This window comes from Hylobates moloch, unplaced genomic scaffold (assembly GCF_009828535.3).
Source record: "Hylobates moloch isolate HMO894 unplaced genomic scaffold, HMol_V3 SCAFFOLD_10, whole genome shotgun sequence".
NCBI lineage: Eukaryota > Metazoa > Chordata > Mammalia > Primates > Hylobatidae > Hylobates > Hylobates moloch.
In genome coordinates, this window is record NW_026652285.1 from 93,857,319 (window position 1) to 93,880,476 (window position 23,158).

At 54.4% G+C, this 23,158-nt stretch overlaps 1 protein-coding gene across 8 annotated transcripts in view; it reads left to right on the forward strand.

Annotated features, from left to right (window-relative positions):
• DAB2IP (DAB2 interacting protein) overlaps positions 1-23,158 on the forward strand; it is a 217,058-nt gene that overhangs the window by 66,609 nt on the left and 127,291 nt on the right. For 3 of the 8 annotated variants that reach the window (XM_032165028.2, XM_032165030.2, XM_032165029.2), the window contains exon 1: positions 16,909-17,177. The exons of 2 other annotated variants lie outside the window; for them this stretch is intronic. In XM_032165028.2, the coding sequence (XP_032020919.1) occupies positions 17,054-17,177 (124 nt within the window). In that variant the 5' untranslated portion in view covers positions 16,909-17,053. Of the gene's footprint in view, positions 1-16,907; positions 17,178-23,158 lie in introns of those variants that run through there. 3 more of the 8 variants (XM_058446093.1, XM_058446094.1, XM_032165031.2) reach the window with 2 other exon arrangements.

Below are 23,158 nucleotides of genomic sequence, written 5' to 3' on the forward strand. Positions count from 1 at the left end.
TGTGGAAGAGGAGCACCTTTCTCTGGGGAGAGCACTGCCGGGAGATGTAACTGGGTAGCCTACCCAGACCCCGGTCCCTGGTGGTCCAGCCTCTAAAGGAAGCAGACGGTGGCAATAGGAGAAGGCAGTGGACAGCCCCATTGGTCCTGCCCCCGCCCCAGCCACCACCTGTGGCTAGGCTGGGAGGAAGGTGCTCTTCCACTCCCACCCTCACCCCATGGGCTCCGCTACTCTCTGCTGACTTGTACCTCAGAGGCACCCCCAGCCCCCTCAGCCAGAACAGCCAACACCAGGCAGGTTTGATGCCTGATGCCACGGGGCCCTCTGTGTCAGTGCGGCCCACCCAGCCTCAGACCTGCGTATGTGTGTGCGTGTGTGTGTGTGTGTATGTGTGTGAAGGGGAAGCTTGGTAGAGGGGTGACTATGGCGTGGGGGGCTGGAGAGGCCAGGCCTCCGTGTGCCAGTCAATGCCTCAGGAGGTCAGCAGGTGGAGAAAGAGAGCCGCGTGTGGGGTCAAGGAGACCCTGGGGCTGTTCATTGGACAGCACTAATTCAACGCCTAAAAATAACCTCGGAGTTGGTACAGCACTTCAGAAATTTCCAGGCTCTTTCAGACCCCCCACAAACTCATTTCAGTCTCCAACATCTTGTGAGGAAGTTAATTCCATCCTTATTTTACCACCAGGAGCACCAAGTTCTGGAGTAAATCTGTGAAGGGCTCACAGTTAGCTGGTGGTAGAGCTGCAACTGGAACCCTGGTCTCTCTGGCCGTAGGTTCAGGGCCACGTCCTGTGGACCTACTGTGTGCTTAGCTCCCTGCAGGGGCCTGGGCATGGAAACGGAGTGAAGGAGGCACTGGCTTTGCTGCCAGCATGGCCTGTCTGCAGGGAAGAAGGCCACCTGAGAGAGAGGTTAGGAAGCACCAGGGCAACCACAGGAAGGAGGGGCGCTGAGATGGGAGCGAGGCCTTGGACAAGAAAGGATTTCCAGAGCTAGAGAGGGTGGGGCTTGAGGGTGGAGGCCATTCAAACGCAAAGCACTCTGGGTGAAGACAGGACATTGGGGAGCGGGTTTCGGCCCAGCCCCACACAGAGCCTTAAAGACGCAGCCGTGGGCATCCCCTGCAGGGCCTGGCAGGCAGTCTGCCCAGGAGAGTCACATTTGAGGGACCCTGCTGCGGAGGACCTTCCCAAGGGATAGTCCCCGGGACTGTCTTTTTTTTGGGGGGCGGGGGGGCTGTTCAGATGTCTTTATGGGGGGGGCTGGGGGGATAGAATCTTGCTCTGTCTCTCCAGGCTGGAGTGCAGTGGCACGATCTCGGCTCACTGCAACCTCTGCCTCCCAAGTTCAAGCAATTCTCGTGTCTCAGCCTCCTGAGTAGCTGGGACTACAAGTACACGCCACCATGCCTGGCTAATTTTTTGTATTTTTTTTTTTTTAGTAGAGATGGGTTTCGCCATGTTGCCCAGGCTGGTTTCAAGTTCCTGAGCTCAGGCAATCCACCTGCCTCGGCCTCCCAAGGTGCTAGGATTACAGGCGTGAGCCACGGTGCCCAGCCTCAGATGGCTTTTAGGGGTGGAACTAGGGCTGCACTGCGGAGGTCACCCCCACCCCTGGCCCTGTCACTCTCCATCCTCTTCCTCCTGGCCAGACCTCCTGCTCTGGCCTGCTTTTATTCTCCTTTTAGCGTAAGATGGCAAAGTGACTGAGAAGAAGAAAACAATCAAAGGAAGAGAAGTGGTTGCCACGGAAACTATAAAGTGGAAGCAGAAACTTTCAGGAGCAGGAGGGAGGAGGGAAGCAGACCTGGTGGCTGGGTGGGAGGAGAGGCGGGAGGCCTGGCCTGGGCTAGCCTGGAGTGCCCCTACGCCCAGTCCTCGCTGCCCTCCCCAGCTGAGCAACGCTGGGACCTGTGCTCTCGGGAGCAGGAGGGCTGTCTGGTTTCTCCCAAGCCTGGGCAGGAGGTGGCTGGTACGAGAGTGAGGTAAGCAGCTTGGCCTGTGGGTGCATGGGGCTGAGGAGGAGCCCTGTCTTCTGCCCAGATTCCCACATGGTTCTGAACCGCCAGTCCCATGTCTGCCTGGAGGAGTCTTTGCATGTCTTTACACCGTATCTTGATTCCTCCGTTCTAACAAGCCAAAATGACACAGTGCAGGACTGGGCAGTTTACCAGGCAGCTTCCTGAGTGCAGTCTCATTCAAGTCTTGTGACAGTTCTGGGAGGATAGTATTCAGATTCTACAAAGTGGGGAGTTTGGGCCCAGAGAGGTTAAGGAACTTGCCCTAGGTCACAGAGCTGAGAACCCCCAGGGGTAGGATTTATCCCCTGGACTGTCAGATCCTAAAGCCTTGAGCTCTCCTTTCCTTCTGGACACTTTGTTTCGTAATGCAGGGCTCTGCATGAAGCCATGAGTTCTCTGTAGCCTCCAGCCCCTTCTCATCCTTCATTCCAGTGAGACTTTCCCGCCAGGGAGCTGCTATTTGCTTCCTGGAGGAGCCTAGGGAAATTTCGTGTCTCTGAGGCTTGATTTCCCCATCTGTAAAATGGGCATAATAGCACCTTTTCCCTCTGAAGGCTTTTGTGAGGATGCAATGAGACGATTCAAGTCAAGCACTGGGTGCAGTGCCTGGCACAGAGGATACCCTTGAACTCTCTGCTGGCTGAGCCTAGCAAGCACCCGTGGAGTGGGCAGGGCTGGGGCAACCTCCCTGTATTTCAGAGAAGCTACTTCGTCTGTGAAACGGTTCCAATGGGTTCCTGCCTTGCTCGGGGAATTGGAAAAGTAGATTGAGATCATGGCTGTGGAGCGTGAAACCAACGAGTCTAGTGGGGGAAGAAGCAGGGTCTCCCCTGCTGTAAAACTGGCCACTAGAGCTCCAGTGGACATTGAGACGTCTCTGCCAATGGTCTCTCTGTTGGAGGAAGGGAGGGGAGAGGGATTGGGACCCTGCCCAGTTAGCCCCTGAGTAGGAGGCTCAGATCTGCTGAAGGTTTGGGTCTGAAATGAGCCCTTGGAATTCCGCGTTGCCTGCCCCCGAATTGCAGCCAAGCCTTAGATTTCTCCCGGGAGAGGCCCAGCAAGCCAAATGTATTAATAAATGACAGAGAGGCCGAGCGCTGCATGTGAAAGATAATGGGGGGAATTTATTTGATGGGCTATAAATCACAGAATGAGAAGCCCTGCAACCTGTGGGGAGGAAAATTAAGAAGTCCTGAGCAGTGACTTGTTTGGGGTGGGGGCGGAAGGCATTCGGCCCTGTTTTGCTGTGAGCCTGGCAGGTTCATGATGCACGAGGTCCGGGGTCCGAGGGGCTCCGATGTGCACACTTCCTATGTACTCGGTGGTGACACCCCCCTCCCCCCATTGGCAGCTGCTGTGTGACAATGCCAAGCTGGGCACTGGGTTATGACCCTCAGGGAGAGCAGTGTGCCAGGAGGACAGATGTGAGATGAATCATCAAAAAATACGCAGTCGGCCCTCCGAATCTACGGGTTCTGCATCTGTGGATTCAACCAACCCAGGATTGAAGATAGAAAAAAATTGCATCTGTACTGAACATGTACAGACTTTTTCTTGTCATCATTACCTAAACAATGCAACTATCTCCATAGCATTTACATTGTATTAGCTATAAGTATACTAGAGATGATTTAAAGTATACAGGATGGTATGCATATGCTATATTTTAATGTCAGGGACTTGAGCATGCTTGGATTTTGGTATCTGATTGGATTTTGGTATCCTGGATCCAATACCCCTGGGATACCGAAGGATGCCTGTATGGCATTGCACAAAGCAGTGGGCTCCCTGGAGGAAAGGCACAGGGAGCTCAGAGAGAGTGTTGCAGGAGGGCTGTGGAGGAGGCGGTGAATTGGGAGACGGGAGTGGTGGTTTTTCTGGAAAGGAAGAGTGAATGTGAGTCAGCCAGGTGGCTCAAGAGAGCTGTGGCAGGGAACGTGAGCCAGAAAGAGTGGCCAAAGGCCAGCAGGGCCAGGGCAGCTAGGGCAGGGGCTGTGTTTCAGATTTCACTCTGGCTGTTTTATGGAGAACCACACTGAGGAGGCAGCGGAGGATTTGGGGGGACAGTTCGGGGGGATGGAGGTCCCCAAAGGTAGAGATGGCAATGCCCTGGTTCTGCGAGATGTCAGTGAAGGTGATGAGGTGGACAGCCTCAAGCTGGAATTTGGAGCTCAGAAGAGCCCATTTCACAGAGCAGGCTCCAAGTCTACAAAGCCAGCCCCATGTCCCGTATCCTAGGAGGTGGGAATCACGGGAGCAAAGACACAAAGGAAAGAAGCAGTGGAGGGCTGGGGGCCAGGGTGGCTGGGGAAGGGATAGGAGTAGGGTGTGGTAAGAGGGAAGATAGGAGTAGCGCTGGGGCCGTATCCACTGACCACTACCCCAGGCTAGGACTAGAGTCAAGGCTGTGTGGGATCGAATCCTGTCTCTGCCACTAATCAACTCTTGTGCCTGTAAAATGCGAGAGTAACAGGATTCACTGCTTTTGGTCGTTAGAAGGACTCGCTGAATTGACACTGCCTGACAAAGGGGAAGCACTGAATTGGGATTAATAAGTATGCACTGAGTGGCCTTGGGCAACTCTCCCCTCTCTGAGCTTTGCTTTCTCCTAGCAGGTCTCTGCAAACCCTCTAGGTCAAAGTCCTCTAATCTCCCTGTGCTAGCAGTGTGCAGCTCCCAGGGGTGGTCAGAGCACAGCGGCAAGCTGGCTGTACTGCCTCAGATGGGACAGTGTCCCTCTCTGCCCTGTAAGGGGATACCATGCCTATCAGAGCTGTAAGGGGATATTTTAATCAGCCCAGGACCTGCTGAGGTCAGAGGGCACAGGGACCAGGACAAAGGGTGCCAGTCACGGCTGCTGCCTGGCCCTAGATGACCTGCTGGGCCCCAGAATCCAGACCACATGGGGAGCCTGCAGAGGGAGGTGGAAGCTGGGGGCTTCACTGTGGGCCAGGGATTGTTCAAACTGGGTGTTCTCCATTTTGGGCCTCAGTTTGCCCATCTGTACCATGAGGTTTATAACCCCTCCCTGCCTCCATCCCCCCGAACTGTCCCCCCAAATCCTCCGCTGCCTCCTCAGTGTGGTTCTCCATAAAACAGCCAGAGTGAAATCTGAAACACAGCCCCTGCCCTAGCTGCCCTGGCCCTGCTGGCCTTTGGCCACTCTTTCTGGCTCACGTTCCCTGCCACAGCTCTCTTGAGCCACCTGGCTGACTCACATTCACTCTTCCTTTCCAGAAAAACCACATGCGATGCTGAAAAAAAGGAACAGGCTGCAGTTTGGACAAAGCAGATTCAGGTCTTTACTGGGGGCTGTGGTCTCAAAGCCTGAGAGAGAGTAACAGGTGGGCGAGTGAGGCTCAGTGCGGCCCACGGATGACCTGCTTTGGAATGACCTGTGGGCCCACTGCCCACTGATGAAAAATGCAGACTCCTGGGCTGTTCCCCAGACTGGCTAACTTAGACTCTGCTGGATGGGCCCAAGTGTCTGCACTTTAACCCACATCCCAGGGGACTGGAATGTCTTAAAGTCCAAGATCTGAAGTTCTGGGCATCCCCTTCCTTGCATCAGGGGATCAGGGGTCCAGAGGGCATGGGGTAGGCTGGCCCAAGTTGCTTAGGAGACTGGAATCCTATGCCATGCCACCCAGGGGTCCTCCGTGGGCATAGCCCCAGGAGCCCTGGGAGTCCTGGGTGATGCGTGGGGCAAGGGGGACTTTATCCTAGGGCTCCATAACCCAGCAGGGGGCAGCACAGATCAGCACCTGCTGAGGGCTCCCGGCTGCTGTGTGGGCCTGGGCTGGGCAGTGGGGATCTAGAAAGAGCCCACCATTCGGGAGAGGTAGGTGTGGGCCTGGGTGGGAAGACAGGCCTGTGTGTGCATGGGAGCCTGTGTCAGGGGGGCGACAATGAGAGAGGGAGCACCAGGAGGACACAAGAAATGCGACGTCAGAGAAAGCAGGCCCAGAACATTGTGAAACTTCCTCCAGCTTCCCGGGACAGAGGCTGCAGGGGAAGAGGAGAGGGCCTCTGTCACCCAAGCTGCCTCCCCAGGACTCTCAGTGGGATTGGGGTGACTTCAGGCTTCCTCACCTCCCCCCACACCATGTCCTCTGGGCTTTTAAATGAGGATCATTCAGAGGTCGGCCCCTCCCCAAGTCCAGCATCAGAGTCAGGAGGGACTAGGGGTTGGGCTGCAGGCTAAACTCTAGCCCCAACTCTCCAACTGGCCCTTCCTTACTTTGCCTGCTACAGCTTCCTCTGCTGCTGGGAACCTGTGGGCAGGCCTACGGTGTGGGGTGGGGCCAGTTCTGAGCCTCTTGACCTCTAACTTGAGAGTGGGCTGACCACTAGATCTCTTGAGGCCTTCTGCAGTTCCCAGTTGTGGAAAGGCAGCTTCACTTTCATACCTTCTCAGGACAATGGGGGGCTGGTTTGGTAGTGAGCTCCCTGTCACCAAAGGTATGCTAGACAAGACTAGGTGAATTTTGCTTCCTCTTAAGCCTTTGGTGACAGGCTAAAGGGTGGGTCCTGGGCCATCCCCTCTGTGTACCCCATCTGTCTGTTAATCATTAATCACCAAGAGAGCTCCTCCTGGGATGGGGTGACTCCCTAGCTATAGGGGATGCTGATTTCCAGGATGACCTTGAACTTGTTTTTCTTGGCCCCAAACTTTCTGCTACTTCCTGTTTGAGCAGGTGCAGAAATTATAGGGACCCAACCCTTCCTCGTTTTCCTGGTAGAATTTCCAGACAAAATGCTCTTCCCAGGATGGGGGCAGAGCTGGGATTGTTCTCGCTCCCAAGGGGATTTGAGGAATGACGACGGCAGAAGCTCCATTTAATTCCCACCTACCTGGCCTTAGGATGCCAGCTATGGGCTAGGTGGGATCCTCAGGAAAGGCCAGTAAATGTGAGAACCGTGGCTCTGGCAGTGCTTGCCTCTCCTCTAACACCAGCTGTGGCTCCCATTTATGTTCCAGATTGGACACAGAGGCTCTGAGTGTCGATACCCAATGGCCTTGAACACCCACCCAGGCCAACCCCATTTTGTAGGAGGGGAGGCTGGGGCTGTGAGCCAGAGGAGCCTTGTTCAAAGGCACATAGCAAAGTGAAGGCATTTATTCATCCATTCATTCATTCACCGAGTGCAAACTCTGTGCCAGCTCCTTCATGGTCAGGATTTGCACCCTGGCCTCCTGACCATCCTCAGCTGCCACTCAAAAATAAACTTTCCAGCCTGCCATCCATGTGTCACACCAGGCCCCGAGAGGTAGTAGGTCACTTGTTCCTGGTCCCACAGCCAGCCTGCCTGCCTGCCTGCCTGCCTGCCTTCCTTCCTTCCTTCCTTCCTTCCTTCCTTCCTTCCTTCCTTCCCTCCCTCCCTCCCTCCCTCCCTCCCTCCCTCCCTTCCTTCCTTCCTTCTTCTTTTTTCTTTTTCTTTTCTTTTCTTTCTCCCTTTCTCTCTCTCTTTCTCTCTTTCTTTTTTTGGACAGGGTCTTCCTCTGTTGCCCAGGCTGGAGGAAGAGTGACACGATCATAGCTCACTGTAGCCTCAACCCCCTGGCTCAAGCAATCCTCTCACCCTCCCAAGTAGCTGGGACTACAGGCACACACCACCATGCCTGGCTAATTTTTATTATTATTATTATTATTGAGACTGAGTCTCACTCTGTTGCCCAGGCTGGAGTGCGGTGGTGCAATCTCAGCTCACTTCAACCTCTGCCTCCTGGGCTCAAGCAATTCTCATGTGTCAGCTTCCAGATGGGATTTCACCATTGCTGGCCAGGCTGGTCTCGAACTCCTGACCTCAGGTGATCCACCTGCCTCGGCCTCCCAAAGTGCTGCAATTACAGGTGTGAGCCACCGCACCTGGCTTTTTTTTTTTTTTTTTTTTTTTTTTTTTTGCGACAGGGTCTCACTATGTTGCCAGGGCTGGTCTCAAACTCCTGGGCTCAAGTGGTCTTCCTCTCTTGGCCTTCCAAAGTGCTGGAACCACAGCTTCTTTTCTAAAAAAAAAAAGAATAGGGGCTTTGAGCCCAGCTCCCTTCATTCACCCCGTTCATCACACATTTATTGAGTGCTATTCTATGCACTGGGCATATGGCTGTGAACTGGACTCACAAGGTTCCTGTCCTCGTTAAAGTTTGGGGAGACAAATTAATGAACATCTGAATACACAGATTAGATAGTTTCAGGAAGCACTACATGGAAGAAAATAAAACAGGGCAATGGGATATCATGGCGATTGGGGCAAAGGCACTTGAGATAAGGCGTCCAGGGAAGGTCTCTGAGGGTGTGATATTTGAGCTGAGGCCTGGATGACAGGAAGGAGCTGCCCATCTGAAGATCTGGGGTTTGTGGGAATGAGGTAGCAGGAACCAGAGATGCAAAGATTCTGAGGTGGGACCACGTTTGGCACATTCAGAGATTGAAAAGGTATCAAGCTGAGTCCAGAACTATCTTAGCCAGTGGCTCCCCAAGAAAGCCACTAGAAAGCTCTTTTAAGAATACAGATTCCTTGGCCCTACCCATCAAAATCTGGATTCAGGGATGCTGGGAGTAGGGCCCTGGAATCTGTTTCTGAATGCTCCCAATGTAGTTAATGGCATCCAGTCCAGCCCCACACCTGTAAGCCTGCCATATGGAGCCAGCCCCTTCTTTCATGGTTGCAGAGGGAGGATCAGAGAGGCACTGTGACTTATTCAAGGTTGCACAGCCACACAGTGACAAATCTAAGCCTCAAACTCAGATCTCCCACCAGAGTTCTGTCCTTACCACTTCTCTTTTTCCCCTCTGGAGAAGCTGCCTGGGCCTCACCCCAACTTGGATCTATCTCCCTGTCTCTTCTCCCTGATCTCACCCCTCACATAGCCTGCTCCCCAGTCCGCACTGTATCCTCTGCTCCAGCCTCCTCATTCTACCCACTGTCTCCAGTACATGCTTTGCTCATTTCCACCTCTGGGGCTTTTCTCTCCCTCCAAGAATATACTCTTCTGCTCTCTACCCAGTCAACTCCTACTCAGCCATCTAGCTCCATGCCAGTGTCTCCTCTTCCAGGCAGTCTTCCAGGACTTCTCCTTCCTCCAAATTCTCTCAGTGCTGACTCCAGGTCAGATAGGCTCAGCCACTTTTTTCAAATGTTGCCATCATCTTTCCCAGTGTTGCTAAGAGCCTGCTCTGGGCCGGGAGCTGTACTGCTCAACTCTGGACTGTCCTCTCAACGAATCCACAAATTTGTGAGAAAAGAAATAGCCAAGGCTAGGTGTGGTGGCTCAAATCCCAGCGCTTTGGGATGATAAGGTGGGAGAATCACTTAAGGCCAGGAGTTCGAGACCAGTCTGAGCATCATGGCAAGACCCTGTCTCTACCAAAAAGTTAAAAAATTAGCCAGGCATGGTGACATGCGCACCTGTAGTGCTAGGCAGGAGGGTTGTATGAACCCAGGCACTCGAGGTCGCAGTGAGCTATAATCCCACCACTGCATTTCAGCCTGGGCAACAGAGTGAGACCTTGTCTAAAAAAAAAAAAAAAAAAAAAAAAGGAGGAGGAAGGAAAGAAGGAAGGAAGGAGAAAGGAGGGAAGGAAGGAAAGAGAAAGAAGGAAAGAAAGAAAAGAAAGGAAGAAAAGGCTGGGCGCAGTGGCTCACACCTCTAATCCCAGCACTTTGGGAGGCTGAGGTGGGTGGATCACCTGAGGTCAGGCGTTCGAGACCAGCCTGGCCAACATGGCCAAACCCCGTCTCTACTAAAAATACAAAAATTAGCCGGGCGTGGTGACACACGCCTGTAATCCCAGTTACTCAGGAGGCTGAGGCAGGAGAATTGTTTGAACCTGGGAGGCAGAGGTTGCAGTGAGCCGAGATCACGCCATTGCACTTCAGCCTGGGCAACAAGAGCAAGACTGCGTCTCAAAAAAAAAAAAAAAAAAAAAAAAAAAAAAAAAAAAAAAAAAAAAAAAAAAAAAAAAAAAAAAAAACAGAGAGAGAGAGAAAGAGAGAAAAGAAAAGAGCCAGGAGGGGAAGCTGCTTGTCAGTTTATACACAAGGCTTTGATCCACTATGTTATTTGACTCTTCCACAACCTCACAAAATATTCGTATACCCCTTTACACCTTAGGAAATGGAGGCACAGAGAAGCGAGGCAGTGATGTGGGGTCACACAGTGAAGAGGGGAAGGCTCATCACTCCAAATCCCCCACCTGAATGGTGGCTTCCTAGGAGCTGACTACAGGGCCCGTTCAGCTGTCCTCCTCTGTGGGCTCTGCAGGAGTTGAGCAAGGCCCTCCCCTGGAACCCAGGCCGGTGCCAGCCATGAAATGGTTCACAGATGACCAGGCAGGCCTGCTTGAGAAGGGAGGGGTCTCCCTGACCTCACACTGGGACCATATGCCACCCCCTCTGGTTCCCCAGTGGGTGTGGAGCTGTCTGGGCCCATACTGAAGGGGGAGGAAGAAGCCCAGAGACCTGGAACCTCAGCCCCAGGCCTGGGCCAGGGAGAAAGGAGGGGCTGTGGGCCTCACTGGGGCCCGGGGCCCACCTGGAGCTTGGCAGCGTTTCTGGGTCAGGGCAGGGAGAGGAAGTACACAGAGAGAGTGGCTCCAGGCTTGGCCATCTGGGCTGAAATGCCGGCTGCTAGGGTTGGGGTGAGGAAGGAGGGCTGGGGCTGGGGCCTGGAGAGTGGATTAGTCTCCCCTGGGCCACAGGATTGGAGCCCTCAACTTCAGGGCAGCCAGTGTGGAGTGGAAGCCCAGGGGTCCTGTGGGCAGAAGGCAGCAGGCGTTCTGGGAGAGGTGGTCCAGGCTCTCGACAGTGAGAGGTGGTCTTGGCGGCTGTATTTGTGTTCCAAGGTGGAGCCCACCCTAATCCCCAGCCCCAGGTGTGACCTTGGGTGAGTCGCTCCCTCCCTTGGCCTCACTTCCCCATCTTCAGGAAGAGATGCTGCCCCACCCTGACTGCTCTGCGTTGGGATGAGACAGCCAACCAGACCCTCGGTGATTGCAGAGTTGATGCCAGATCCCGGTTTGCCATGGGTTAGGGAGGGTCCTCTGGGCAAGCAGCTGATTTTGAGGGCCTCAGCTTCCCCCGTTCATCAGTTTCCCTCAAAGTTCCTTCTATCTTGGACATTCCGGGGCTTTATGACAGGCTGTCGACATGTACGAGGGAGATGTGCGTGTCCTCTTCTCTGGGCTTCTGGAGGACTGGAGGGGACCTGTAGGTGGCTGTTTGGGGAATGGGGAGATTTTTAGATCCTGATGGAATTTCTGGGAGGTGAGCTGAGCAGAGCTGTCTCATTTCCATTTAACACGTGGAAACCTGAGACCCAGAGATATCACGTGGTGACCCCCTCTTAGAGCCCCGGCCTCTCCCGAGGGCTCTGCCCTCAGCCCAGCCCTGGGTGACTTGATTGGAAAAACACTCACACTCCCCGAGGCTCTGTCTGTGTGTGTTCAAATGTCCACGCTTGATTGGTCCCCCACTTCCGCCTGTGCTGAGAGGGGCAGAGCCATCCAAGCCTGGGGTCATCTCGTCCCTGACTGCACCGTTTTCTGCAAACGATGTCATTAAATATATCGGTGGCTTTTGGGAGGAAGTCTGGGCGGCGGTGGCAGTGGTGGTCGCCTGGCTAGCCTGGAGTGCTTTAGTGTGACCTCTCGGGGCTTGTCTATGGTTTTCCCTGAATGGGGTGACCTGGCTCCAGCCTCCCCCGTCTTCCTAGTGAAGATCCTGCTCCTGGTCCAGCCTTATTCCCGGATGAACAGTGGATGCAGGAAGTCGTCATTGCCTGCCAGACAGGCCACCTCCTGGGGCAGAGGCCATGACCTTAACCACAAGTGTCCTCCGTCTCCCCCACCCCCACCCCTGCCCAGAGCTCCAGAGACTGAAAGGTTGAGACTGTCCTGGGAGGCGGATGTGTGCAGGCCTGCCTGGCTGGGGACTTCCCCAGTCACCACCACCCACCCTCATCCCAACAGGAAACCTGACAGGTCTGAGCCTTCCAGACACCCATTGTGTGGGGCCTAGTGTGGGCTCCGATGCTTCCCCTGTCAGGACTCCTGTCGCCCTTAGCCTCCTCCTGTCCCTTGACAAAGCTGGCTATTAAAGAAAGTTCTACACTGTTTCCACTCCCCCATCTCTGCATTCAGTACTGCTCAACCTTATGATCATTGCTCCTTTCAGCCCCCTGGGTTCAAATCCTGCCTCCTAGTGCAAGCCCTGTGACTTTAGGGAACTCACCTACCCTCTCTCTGCCTCTTGACATTTCTTCTGGAAAAAGAAAGAACCATCTGCCTCCTAGGATTATTCTGAAATTAAATGAGATGGTGTGGGTAGAATGCTGAGAACAGGATCTGGGACACAGTGCATGCTAGATGCAGTTCAGCTACCATGCTTAGGATTAAACCCAAACTCCACCCTCAAACAAACCTCTTGAGGTCAAACTTGTAACCCTCTTCTGTTAAGAAGCCTTGGGTTTCTGTGGTGCCCCATGCACGAGCATCTCTCCTCCCCTGGGGGAGGCTGGTGTTTGAAGATAACTGGTTGTGGTTGCTGTTGTCATTCCCCCTGTACAGCATGGCCCATCGATGAAGGCTGTGCTCTTCTGTTTTGTGCTTAGCTGCAGAAATGGGTGATCTGTCTTAAGACTGGAGGAAAAACTATGCTTTATAGGCAGTTAAAGGCTTTTCAAAGGTAATTTTGGCAATATGCTTTTTTTTCTCTCTTTTCTCACTGACTTCAACCCTGACACCCCAGAGGTACTCAAGACTGCCTTGGGCTAGCCTCCCTCCCCTTCCTCTTGGGCCCCTGCTGACCCAGCCCTGGCCCGGCCCATGATGTACTTGGACTTTCAGCCCAGCTCTGATGCTACCCACTGCTTCTTTTCCAGCAGGGATGCTGATGGTTTTCTGCCTAGAGGGGAATTTTTTGGGTCCATCCCTCCCTGGTCTTCACAAGTAGCCTCCTGTGTCCCCATTATTCAAACTGACTAGTGGGGTATACCAGGAGCCAGGAGGGGGATGTCTCTGCTTGGAATCAGAGTAGATTTTTTTAAGGAGGGGATGCTTCAATTTGCAATTGCAAAAATGTATATATATACACACATATATATACACATATATATACACACATACACATTATATATACACATATACATGTGTATATATATGATGGAATACTACTCTGCCATACAAAGGAATGAATTAGTGGCATTCCCAGAAACCTGGATGGGAATTGGAGAATATTATTCTAAGTGAAGTAACTCAGGAAAGGAAAACCAAACATCATATATTCTCACTCATAAGTGGGAGCTAAGCTATGAGATGCAAAGGCAGAAAAATGACACAATGGACTTTGGGGACTTGGGGAACGGGTGGAATGGGGGGGAGGGATAAAAGACGACAAATTGGGTTTAGTGTATCCTGAGTTACTGCTTGGGATATGGGTGCACCAAAATCTCACAAATCACCACTGAAGAACTTATGTAACCAAATACCATCTGTTCCCCAAAAACCTATGGAAATAAAAAAAATTTTAAAAATAAAAAAATAAAAAAATAAAGGAGGGGACGCTTGAGCTGGGTCCTGAAGGGTAAGCAGAAATTCACCAGGTGGGTGCAGAGGGAAGAGCTTGGTGGCAGCGGTCCAGGTCCCACCTACAGGGCGAAGACTGGTGGTGGGAAAGAGTGTCTGGAGGATGACCAAGGGGGCTGAAATGGGTTGGGGTACAAGCAGGAGGTGATCGCTTTGTGACACAGCTTGGTCTCTGAGAGTTCGCCTTGGGAGGCTTTTGAAGGGAGGGTGAAGGTGCTGGTGGTGGGGTTGGGTCAGATCTGATTTAGCCAGCCCCAGTACCCACACCCCTACTTACTAAACACGTATGTTTCCAGGCCCCATTCAGACCCACTGAATTGAGTGTCTTGAGGGAAACCCAGAAATATGCCTGTTCACTGAGTGAGGGTGATTTGGGAGCTGCAGCCCCGTCCCCCACATGGGAGAGGTGGGAGATGGGCCTATTCAGGAGCCCCTCTGGAGGTGGGAGAATAAGACCAGAACTTTAGCCCTGTAGGTACTGAGGCTCTCACGTTGGCAGGGCTGGAAAGCCCGATCTGTTGGTCTGTCACAGGAAGCAGTGATGGTGGTGGTGGGCACTGGAAGCAGGGCTTCTCCTGTTCAGAGGGAGAAAGCCACAGGGGCAGTGGTGGGAGGTGGGAGCAGATGGGGGGCCAGTTCCCCAGCAGGATTGATTCCAGGTCCCCTGCTGGGCTGTACAGGGAGCAGCCTTTAACTGCCCCGGTCCTGGGCAGGAGCTAGGAGGGAAAAGGAGCCTGGGCTCTTTCTCTCCTAGCTCCTGCCCTGCCCCCTTCCCACTCAGTACCCGGTGAGTACCTGCCCCAGACCCGTGCAGATGCTCAGCTCGGCCGGCTGGTTGGCGATGCCCGTTCCCGTCCCAAGGTCGGAAATGCACAAGCTTCCTCCATTTCACTAGCTGACCCTCCTTCCTCCACAAGGCAGATGGATTGGGGTCCATACGTTCTCCCTATAGGTAGGGAAACTAAGGCACAGAGAAGGACTTGAAAAGCTGAAGTGGGGAGACCATGCCAGACCTTTGGAGCCCAACTGTGCTTACAGATGAGGTCTTGAGTTCCAAGTTACTGCCCTCTCTCCCCTCCACACACACTCCTCATACTTCCTGTTGGGGGCCCAGGCTAAGACCACTTGCCCACACCACTGATAACAGTGAGTTGACTGTGAGCCTCCCGTCCTCTCCAGGGAGGGCTAGAACCTGGCTGATCAGAGGGTTCCTGCTTTGGGAAACAAAATGGGCCAGATGAACTCAGGCCCTGGGAGCAGGACTGTTGCCCCCGCCCTGAGTAGGACTTCCTGGGAGTCCCTCACCCCCAGAACCCGTGGACCTGGCTACGGAGGTTAGTCATGCCTGGAAGTGCCAAGGTGTGGACAGGTGGCGCTCGGAACCCCACCTGTGTGAGGAGGCGCTGAACTGGGTTCTGGCAGTTTGGCCAGAGGAGGATGCATGCTAAGAAGGCCCCCAGCTTGCCTGGGGACTAAGTGACTGCGTGTGCACTTTGTCCAGGGGCTTCTTTTTAAAGACGTTCCTGCACCATGTCTGCTGTCAAAGGGAAATAGGGCAATGCCTCCAAGCTTGTCCGACCTGCAGCCTACAGGCTGCATGTGGCCCAAGATGGCTTTGAATGCAGCCCAACACAAATTCATAAACTTTCTTAAAGCATTATGTGGTTTTTTTTTTTTGTTTTTTTGTTTTTTTGTTTTTTTTTAGCTCATCAGCTATGGTTAGTGTGAGTATATTTTATGTGTGGCCTGACAATTCTTCTTCTTCCAATGTGGCCCAGGGAAGCCAAAAGATTGGGCACCCCTGGCCTAACCCAAAGGAGGCTAAGGGTGTCCTCTTGGGCACCCTGGTTTTCCATCTTCCCGTGGGATTGGCCGGTATTCGGGGAAGAGGGGACCACGGCAGCTGATGGCTCTGGACTCCTCAGACTGGGTTTGGTGTGGTAACACCCCTCCTGCCCCTCCCCCCTGGTCAGGGAAGGCGCCTGGCTTCCAGCTGTGAGACAGGCTCCGCAGGACTGGGGGCCCTCCCCGCTGGCTGAGAGAGCTAGGGAGGGGGCTTCCCCTGTGAGGTGCAAAACCCGGCCTGGATTTCTGCCCAGACGGCCCCGCCCCCTCCAGGGCCCCACCTTTCCCACTGTTCCGGAGGAAGATCCCCGAGCCGGCCTCAGGCACTTGCGGTGACTCACACCCCCCACCCCTAAGTCTGAATGTTAAGAGCCCCAGGCTAAGACCACTTGCCTCTGCCACTTTCCATGTGACTGAGGCAAGACCTCCTTGCCAAGGCCTCAGTTTCCCCCTCTCTACTTCAAAGGAGGCAGCTCAGGCAGGTGTCTTAATAATTTAAACGACGAATGTTGCTAAAGAGGTAAGGGGCAGGGAGAGAGAGAGAGCACTGTGGGCCATGGTTAGGGAAGGGTGGAGGAGCTGTGTCCTGAAAGGGTGGACTTTGGTCGGGTGGAGAAAATAGCCAAGAAGGCAGTCCCTGCTGGCAGCACAGCAAAGAGAAGTGAGAATTAGGGGGAGCAGAGGTGAGGCTGGAGGGGACTTTGGTTGGGGCAAGATTATTTGGGGTCCAAATAACAAGGATGTTTAGACGTATTGCCATTGTGCTCTGGGGAGCCACGGAAGGTTCTTGAGCTGAGGAGTGACTTGGGAGAAAGCTTTTCAGCCAATGCAATAGAGGGAGTTGGCACCTTTCCTTCTACCAGCCTGAGTTTCTGATCCTTACAGTAGGGCAGGGATTGTTCTGCCCTGCCTTCAGTGCTTTGAGTGCTTGAAACAGACACCGTAATTTTAATTATATAAAAATGATACGTGTATCAGAGGGGACAACCTTTAAAACGTAAAGAAGAGGCAAGTATCCTGCATCACAGGGCAGTCTTTCAACCTGGCTGGACCCGGGCCTGCGGAGGAGTGAGGGTCGTTTCTCAGCCCAGCGAGCCTGGGGCAGGAACGGACCCTAATTGAAGGTGACCGTCCCCAAGCATGCGTCCTACCCCGGGCTCCGGAGAGCGCACAAGCAGGTGTGCACCGTCTACCCGCGCTGGGGGGATTGGGTGCCTGGTGCTCCCTCAGGTCGACGGTCGAACCCTCGGGCGCGGGGGTGGGAGCCAGAACCCTCGGGGGGACCCGTCTGGGGTCCCGGAGAAACTCCGGGCCGCCTCGCCCCGCCGACTCCAGGCCGGGATTTCTCCGGCACTGACTTTCCGGGCCGGTGCCAGCCCGGCCTCCGGGTCCCCGGCCCCCGCCGCGGGGCCGGCTGCTCGGGGAGCGGGAGGGGGCAGGAGGCGGAGGAGGAGTTTAAGAGACTTTGTGGGGCAGCCAGGGCCTCGGCGGCCGCTCGGGCGAGCGCGGGAGAACGCGGGGGCGCCCGCCGGGCTGTCCGGAGCGGCCGATGGGGCCCGTGTGAGCGCGCCCAGGCCCGGCCCGGTGCCCGGCGGGCGGCAGCATGTCCGCGGGCGGCAGCGCCAGGAAGAGCACCGGGAGGTCCTCCTACTACTACCGGCTGCTGAGGCGGCCCCGGCTGCAGCGACAGAGGAGCCGCTCCCGCAGCCGGACCCGGCCTGCCAGGGGTAGGCGCCACCCCGACCCCTGACCCCTAGACCCTCCTAAGGCCACTAAGCCACCTGATGCCCTGGGATGCTAGGGACCGGGATCCTCCTTCCAGCCATTTGCCGGGGGTTTCCTCATCCGCCCCTTCCTGAGTCTGCCGGACCCCCCATTCCCCCAGCTTCTGCCTAGTCCTCCTCTCTCCGGGGGAAGCCGAGGCTCTAGGGTCTCTTAAGCCACGGACAGGGAGAGGGGAGCCTGGAATCTTTCTCCGCATCTCAGATCAGAGCTCCTACCCCACTGTGCCTCAGTTTACTCAGCAGCCGGGCAATAAAGTAACCCAGGGTGGGTCTGAGCTTTCCCACACCTTGCCTTCCCAGCCCAGGCCGCGGACTTCTTTCTTCCCTTTCCAGGAACTTAACGGGCTCCCCACCTCTTGGGTGCTAGGACAAGTGGGTGGACCTCAGGGAAGGAACCGGGACCCCTCGAGCGGGTGGGCGCCAGCTCCTTTGCAAAGTTTCTCTCCATCAAGCTCAGGAGGCAGGACGAGACGGAGGGGGAGGTGCGAGCAGCATTTTCTTTTTCCAGTAACAGGATCCCCTCGGCTGGAAATGCGTGTGATCCCGGGGGCTGCGTTTGGGCGGGTGGGGGCCGGGACTTCCTTCCCTGGCTGAGTGGGAGGGAGGAAAGCCCTCTGGGAGGAGGAGGCCTTCAAGGGGGCTCTGGGGAGGCTGGAGTCCTAGGCAGAGGTTCAGGCCCACCGAGGGTGCCCCTGGGGTGAAAGGGAGGAGAAAGACGGCTCCTTAGCAGGGACCTGGGCCGAGTTGACACCATCAGGTTATCTTGAAAGTGGGAAGCCGGGCCCTGTGCCAACAAATGCCATGCAGGGAATCTGGTAGACCCAGAGGGGCCACATTCCCACCCTGCAGGTTGCCGTTGTGTGACCTGGGCTGAGCTGCCTCTGAACTTCAGTTTTCTTGTCAGTGTGAGAGTAAATGAAGCAGGCAGGCAGTGTTCGTTTGCTTCCTCCAGAATGGGGAAGACTTTTCCCACAGTCAGGGCTGAGTAGCGATGTGCAGTCCAGGGCTTCCTCAGGAAGTAGTGAGTTCCCTGTTGCACAGAAGGGTTCAAGCTGAGGCTAAGCGTGTGCACAGGTGTGTGCTGGTAGTTCAGTCCTCAAGGGTCTCTCACAGCCTGTGATCCCCCCCACTGCTGCCTTTCCTGAAGTCTTAGTAAGTACAGAATTAACAGTACTAAGTTACTTATAAGTACAGAATTAATACTACTAAGCCTTTGGTACTCCCTCCCCCTGGAGGGAGTACTAAAGATCTGGGGAAAGGCTTTATCTCCGTGGTTCAGGTTTTGGTTCTCCTATCTCTGTCCTTCTATTTAATTCTGTACTTTCTAAGACCTGGGAAAAGGCTTAGTACTATTAATTCTGTACTTGCTCCCTCCCCCTGAACTTGGTCCGGGAGACTGGGAATCTGGGCTCAAGCTTTGTGACTTTGGGCAAGTCATTTCCCCTTTCTGAACTTAGTTTTCCTGGTTGTAAAATGGACCTGCTGTATGTGGAGGATTCAGTGAAGAAACTGAGGAATGGGAGCCGTGAAAATGCCCAGTACTGTTCAGATCACCCTGGGGCCTCTCCTTCTGCACGCACCTCACGTCACCTCACCCACCTGCCCCTCCTTTGCCTCAGAAATGCCCTGCTTGACCTTTTCCTCTTCTCACCTCAGCCCAGTTCCATCCCTGACTGTAATGGGAGTCGCGCTCCTGCTCAGCTGACCGGGCAGGGGATTATCAATGTGTCAGGGGCTGTCACCTGAGCGCCAGCTCCCGGACCCCCACATGCACAGGATCACTGCTTTGTGTCCCAACCTTGAAGGAGCTCACAGCCTGCAGAGAGTGGGGAGGAGACTGTCTCTGAACAGAAGTTATATCTGGGGAGATCAGGGAGAGCTTCACAGAGGAGGTGACATTTGGATGGGATCTCACAAAATGATTAGGATTTCCCTTGGCAGAGGGAGTGATTGAGTCAGATCTGGGTTCAAGTCTCAGCTGTGCACACAACTATTCTTCAGCCAGTTACCTCTCCTCAGTGACCTTGTGTGGTTAGAGGGGCTAGCAGTGACAGGGTCATGTGAAGACCAGAAGCCAGTGCCTGGGACTAAGGCTGCAGCTGAGGGTGAGCTACTGTCCTCTCTCTGGACAGAATGAACAGACTGCACAGTCAGGGAGAAGGAAAACGGCTTGGGTGTTGAGGATACAGTTCCTCCTGGGGTTGGGGAGGGGAGTGGATTGGGAAGGGGGCTGGGTGGGTAGGTGGGGAAGAGCAGGCAACAGTAGTTTGGATTTGATAAAGGGCCTTGAACTTTGGGAGGCCAAGGCAGGAGGAATCCTTGAGCCCAGGAGTTCAAGACCAGCCTGGGCAACATAGCAAGACCCTGTCTCAATATTGTTTTTTGGTTTTTTGTTTTTGTTTTTGTTTTTTTAAAAAAGGCCTTGAGTGATGAGGCGTTAGTTAGAGCTGCAGCCAGGGTGTGGGGTGGAGGCTAGAGGCACCCTGTCCTCCTTGGTGGGAGGCAGCTAGGGCAGCCATTGCCCTCCCTCCACTAAAGCCTCAGACACCTGACTCTGCCCCAGAGCAACAACCACCACCTGAGGGCAGGGCCCCACCCAGGGAGAAACTCAGGCTGAGGAAGCCACCCTGTGGCCTTTGAGCCAGTCCCTTCTGACCTTAAACTTCAGTCTCCCCATCCACATGGGGGCTTGGTCCCATGGCGTGGTAGCATCAGACCTCAGAGGAGTGGGTGGTGCCTAGCATCTCAGCCTGGATCAGACTCTTGCCCCCACACCCTTTCTGGCCTCTGGCACTAGTATGGAAGGAAAGTGACCAAGAACTCAGGCTGTGTATTTGTTCAGAAACAGAAAAATGCAAGGAAGAGTTGGTTGCTGCTGGGTTCTGCAGCTGGCCAGGCTGGGGGAAGGGAGCAGGGCTTCGTCCCTGGTAGGGCTGTGTGTGAGGGACAGTGTTTGCAGTCTCCCTCGTTTGACCAATAAGGGGCTTAGGTTCTTCCCTTCTTTGGGCTTCAGTTTCCCCATCTGAAGAATGGGCAGAGTGAGACCTGCTGTGGTGGGGGATAGAGCACGAAGCTGGAGGGTAGCTGGAGGTGGGGTAGAAACAGTGACCTTCGGAGAGGGAGGGCCATTTATATTTTCCCACTGTGTCCCTGACTCCACTTGAAGGCTGGCCATGCCCCATGGATTTGGGGGGATCCTGTCCCCAGAAGGGTGTCATCAGCAAGGTGCCACCCCACCTAGTCACACCAAAATCAAGAACAGTTTTGTCTCTGACCCCTCTGTTTCCCCAGGGCTACTAGGAGAAACAGAAATTTTCCTCTAGCCCTAGATAAAGTTCTGACCCATTCATTCAGCCAGTCAGCTCCTCTTAAGCACCTACTATGTGCTGGGCTTCAGCTTGGGCGCAGGGGCGCATGGAGATGAATCACACGTGCTCCCAGCCCTTGCCAGGTCCCCAGTCTGTTGGGGAGGCCAGCTTGTTGGGGTGCACTAGGGCACAAGGCTCTTTCTAGGGGACAGAGCAGTGGGAGGGGACAGAGTTAGTGGGAGGCAGGGGCTCTAGTTCCAGCTCAGCTGCGAACTAGTTGCATGACTGGGCACATCATAGGGCCTCAGTTTCCCCATCTGTTGAGGGGGGTTAATCCTGCTCTGCTGCCTCTTGGAATGCCTATACCCATAGCCATGAGGGGTTTTGATTATGTTATTCATGTTTTCATCTGAGTTTTTCTAGGGGTCCAGCCACCTGCCAGGCCCTGGCTGGGAGCTGGGGGTTTTGCAGATGTTTTTCTCTTGAGATGGTCGGGTCCTCCTCCATGTCTGTACGCACCCCTCTTGCATGCCTCTGTATCTTGCGCACATGGTGGGGGAGGATGGTTTCACACAACTGGTTCCTAACCAAGAGAAGAGTTAGGTAAGGACCTCTGTGCCACCATGGGGGGTGGGTAACTTCTCTGGATGGATACTGATATTATCCTCATTTCATAGGTGAGGAAACTGTAGCCCAGAGAATGAAAGCTTTGCCCAAAGCCACACAGCTCAGAAATGGTGGAGCCCAGCTCTGCCCACCTCCAGGTCCTGAGATTCACCTTGTGAAATCCATGGGCAGGCAGACCTTTCTAAGGTCAGACCCCGGCTTTGAGAAGGCCACCTCCCTTCATAGCCAATGACTTTACTGGGTGTTCATGGCAATCGTCTCTCATAGTCTTGGTCAAAGCTTGGGAGGGAGGCAGGGGAGTGGCCCCGTTGGCATGTGGTTGGCTTTTTTTTTTTTTTTTTTGAGACAGAGTTTTGCTTTTGTTGCCCACGCTGGAATGCAATGGCATGATCTCAGCTCACCGCAACCTCCGCCTCCTGGGTTCAAGCGATTCTCCTGCCTCAGCCTCCCGAGTAGCTGAGATTACGGGCATGCACCACCACACCCGGCTAATTTTGTATTTTCAGTAGAGACGGGGTTTCTCCATGTTGGTCAGGCTGGTCTCGAACTCCCAACCTCAGGTGATCCACCCGCCTCGGCCTCCCAAAGTGCTGGGATTACAAGCATGAGCCACTGTGCCTGGCCGGGACCCTGGCTTTGATAAGGTCTGCAAGAGGCCTCTGGGGCAACAGCTTGGACTTCATGAGTTGGGCGAGCCTGAGAACAGCCCTGAGGTGGGGGGGTTTTGTGGTTCCCCAGTATTCAGATGTTGTGTTTTGTGGTTCCCCAGTTTTCAGATGTTCCCCGCAAGGGCCCTAGGCCTGGCTCTCTGCCTCCACCTTGGATGAGACCTGTGAAATCATCATTATGCCCTTTTCTGCTTTGTCTCTTCTTCTGTTTCTGCTGAGACACAATCTCTCATTTGGGGCTTGGCCCTAGCCTTTCCAGTCCCTCCTCTCCCTTACATACCTCAAGGATTGGGGAGCTCACTCCCTCTCAGGTCATGTAATGTGGGTAAAAATGGCTCCTTTTTGTTACGGCTCCTGTGTGCTGCATGCCTGCTCCGTGCCTGGCAATGAGCTCAACTCTGAACTTGCCTTGTCTTATGCTGTGTTCAGAACAACACTGTGAGATGGATACTGATATTATCCTCATTTCATAGGTGAGGAAACTGTAGCCCAGAGAATGAAAGCTTTGCCCAAAGCCACACAGCTCAGAAATGGTGGAGCCCAGCTCTGCCTACCACCAGGTCCTGAGATTCACCTTGCGATATCCATGGGCAGGCAGACCTTTCTAAGGTCAGACCCTGGCTTTGAGAAGGCCACCTCCCTTCACAGCCAATGACTTCACTGGGTGTTCATGGCAATCGTCTCTCACAATCTTGGTCAAAGCTTGGGAGGGAGGCAGGGGAGTGGCTCCGTTGGCATGTGGTTGCCTCCTCCACCTGCCTGGGATAGCTCAGGTGGGACCTCCCCGGCCTGCCCCTGCCCCCGGATCCTGCTGTCATTCATGTCTTGCCAGCCATGTCCTTTCCCAGGGCATGTGACAGGTCTCAGGGCCTCAGCCGTGTTTCTCCACCAAAGCCCTTAGTGCTGAGGGTTCAGAGTCTCCTGCTGTGAGGTCCCTGGAGCCTGGCAGACAGCTGAGGCCTAATCCCCAGAGCTCTGTAGGTCCTCGAAGGAGGCCACAGGCCCCAGTGAATCTGCTGGAATGTCAGCCTCTTGCCCTTGCCTTTGTCCTTCCTGACCCACCCTCATCACCTTTAATAATCAGGAAGAGAACAGCTCCCTTTCACCAAGCTGAATGTGTTCCTGGCCCCATGCCAAGAGCTCCCCCTTATTACCAAATGTCTCATCTCAGCTCTCCAATCCTCCTGCAGGTAGGGGTTATTGTCACTTTCCTTTGCCAGGTGAGGAAACCCAGCTCTGGGTGTGATATTTCCCTTGCATTTTCCTGTCGGGGTGGTGAAATAACTGGTTTGAACCCAGGCCACTGGACTCAAAAGCTCAT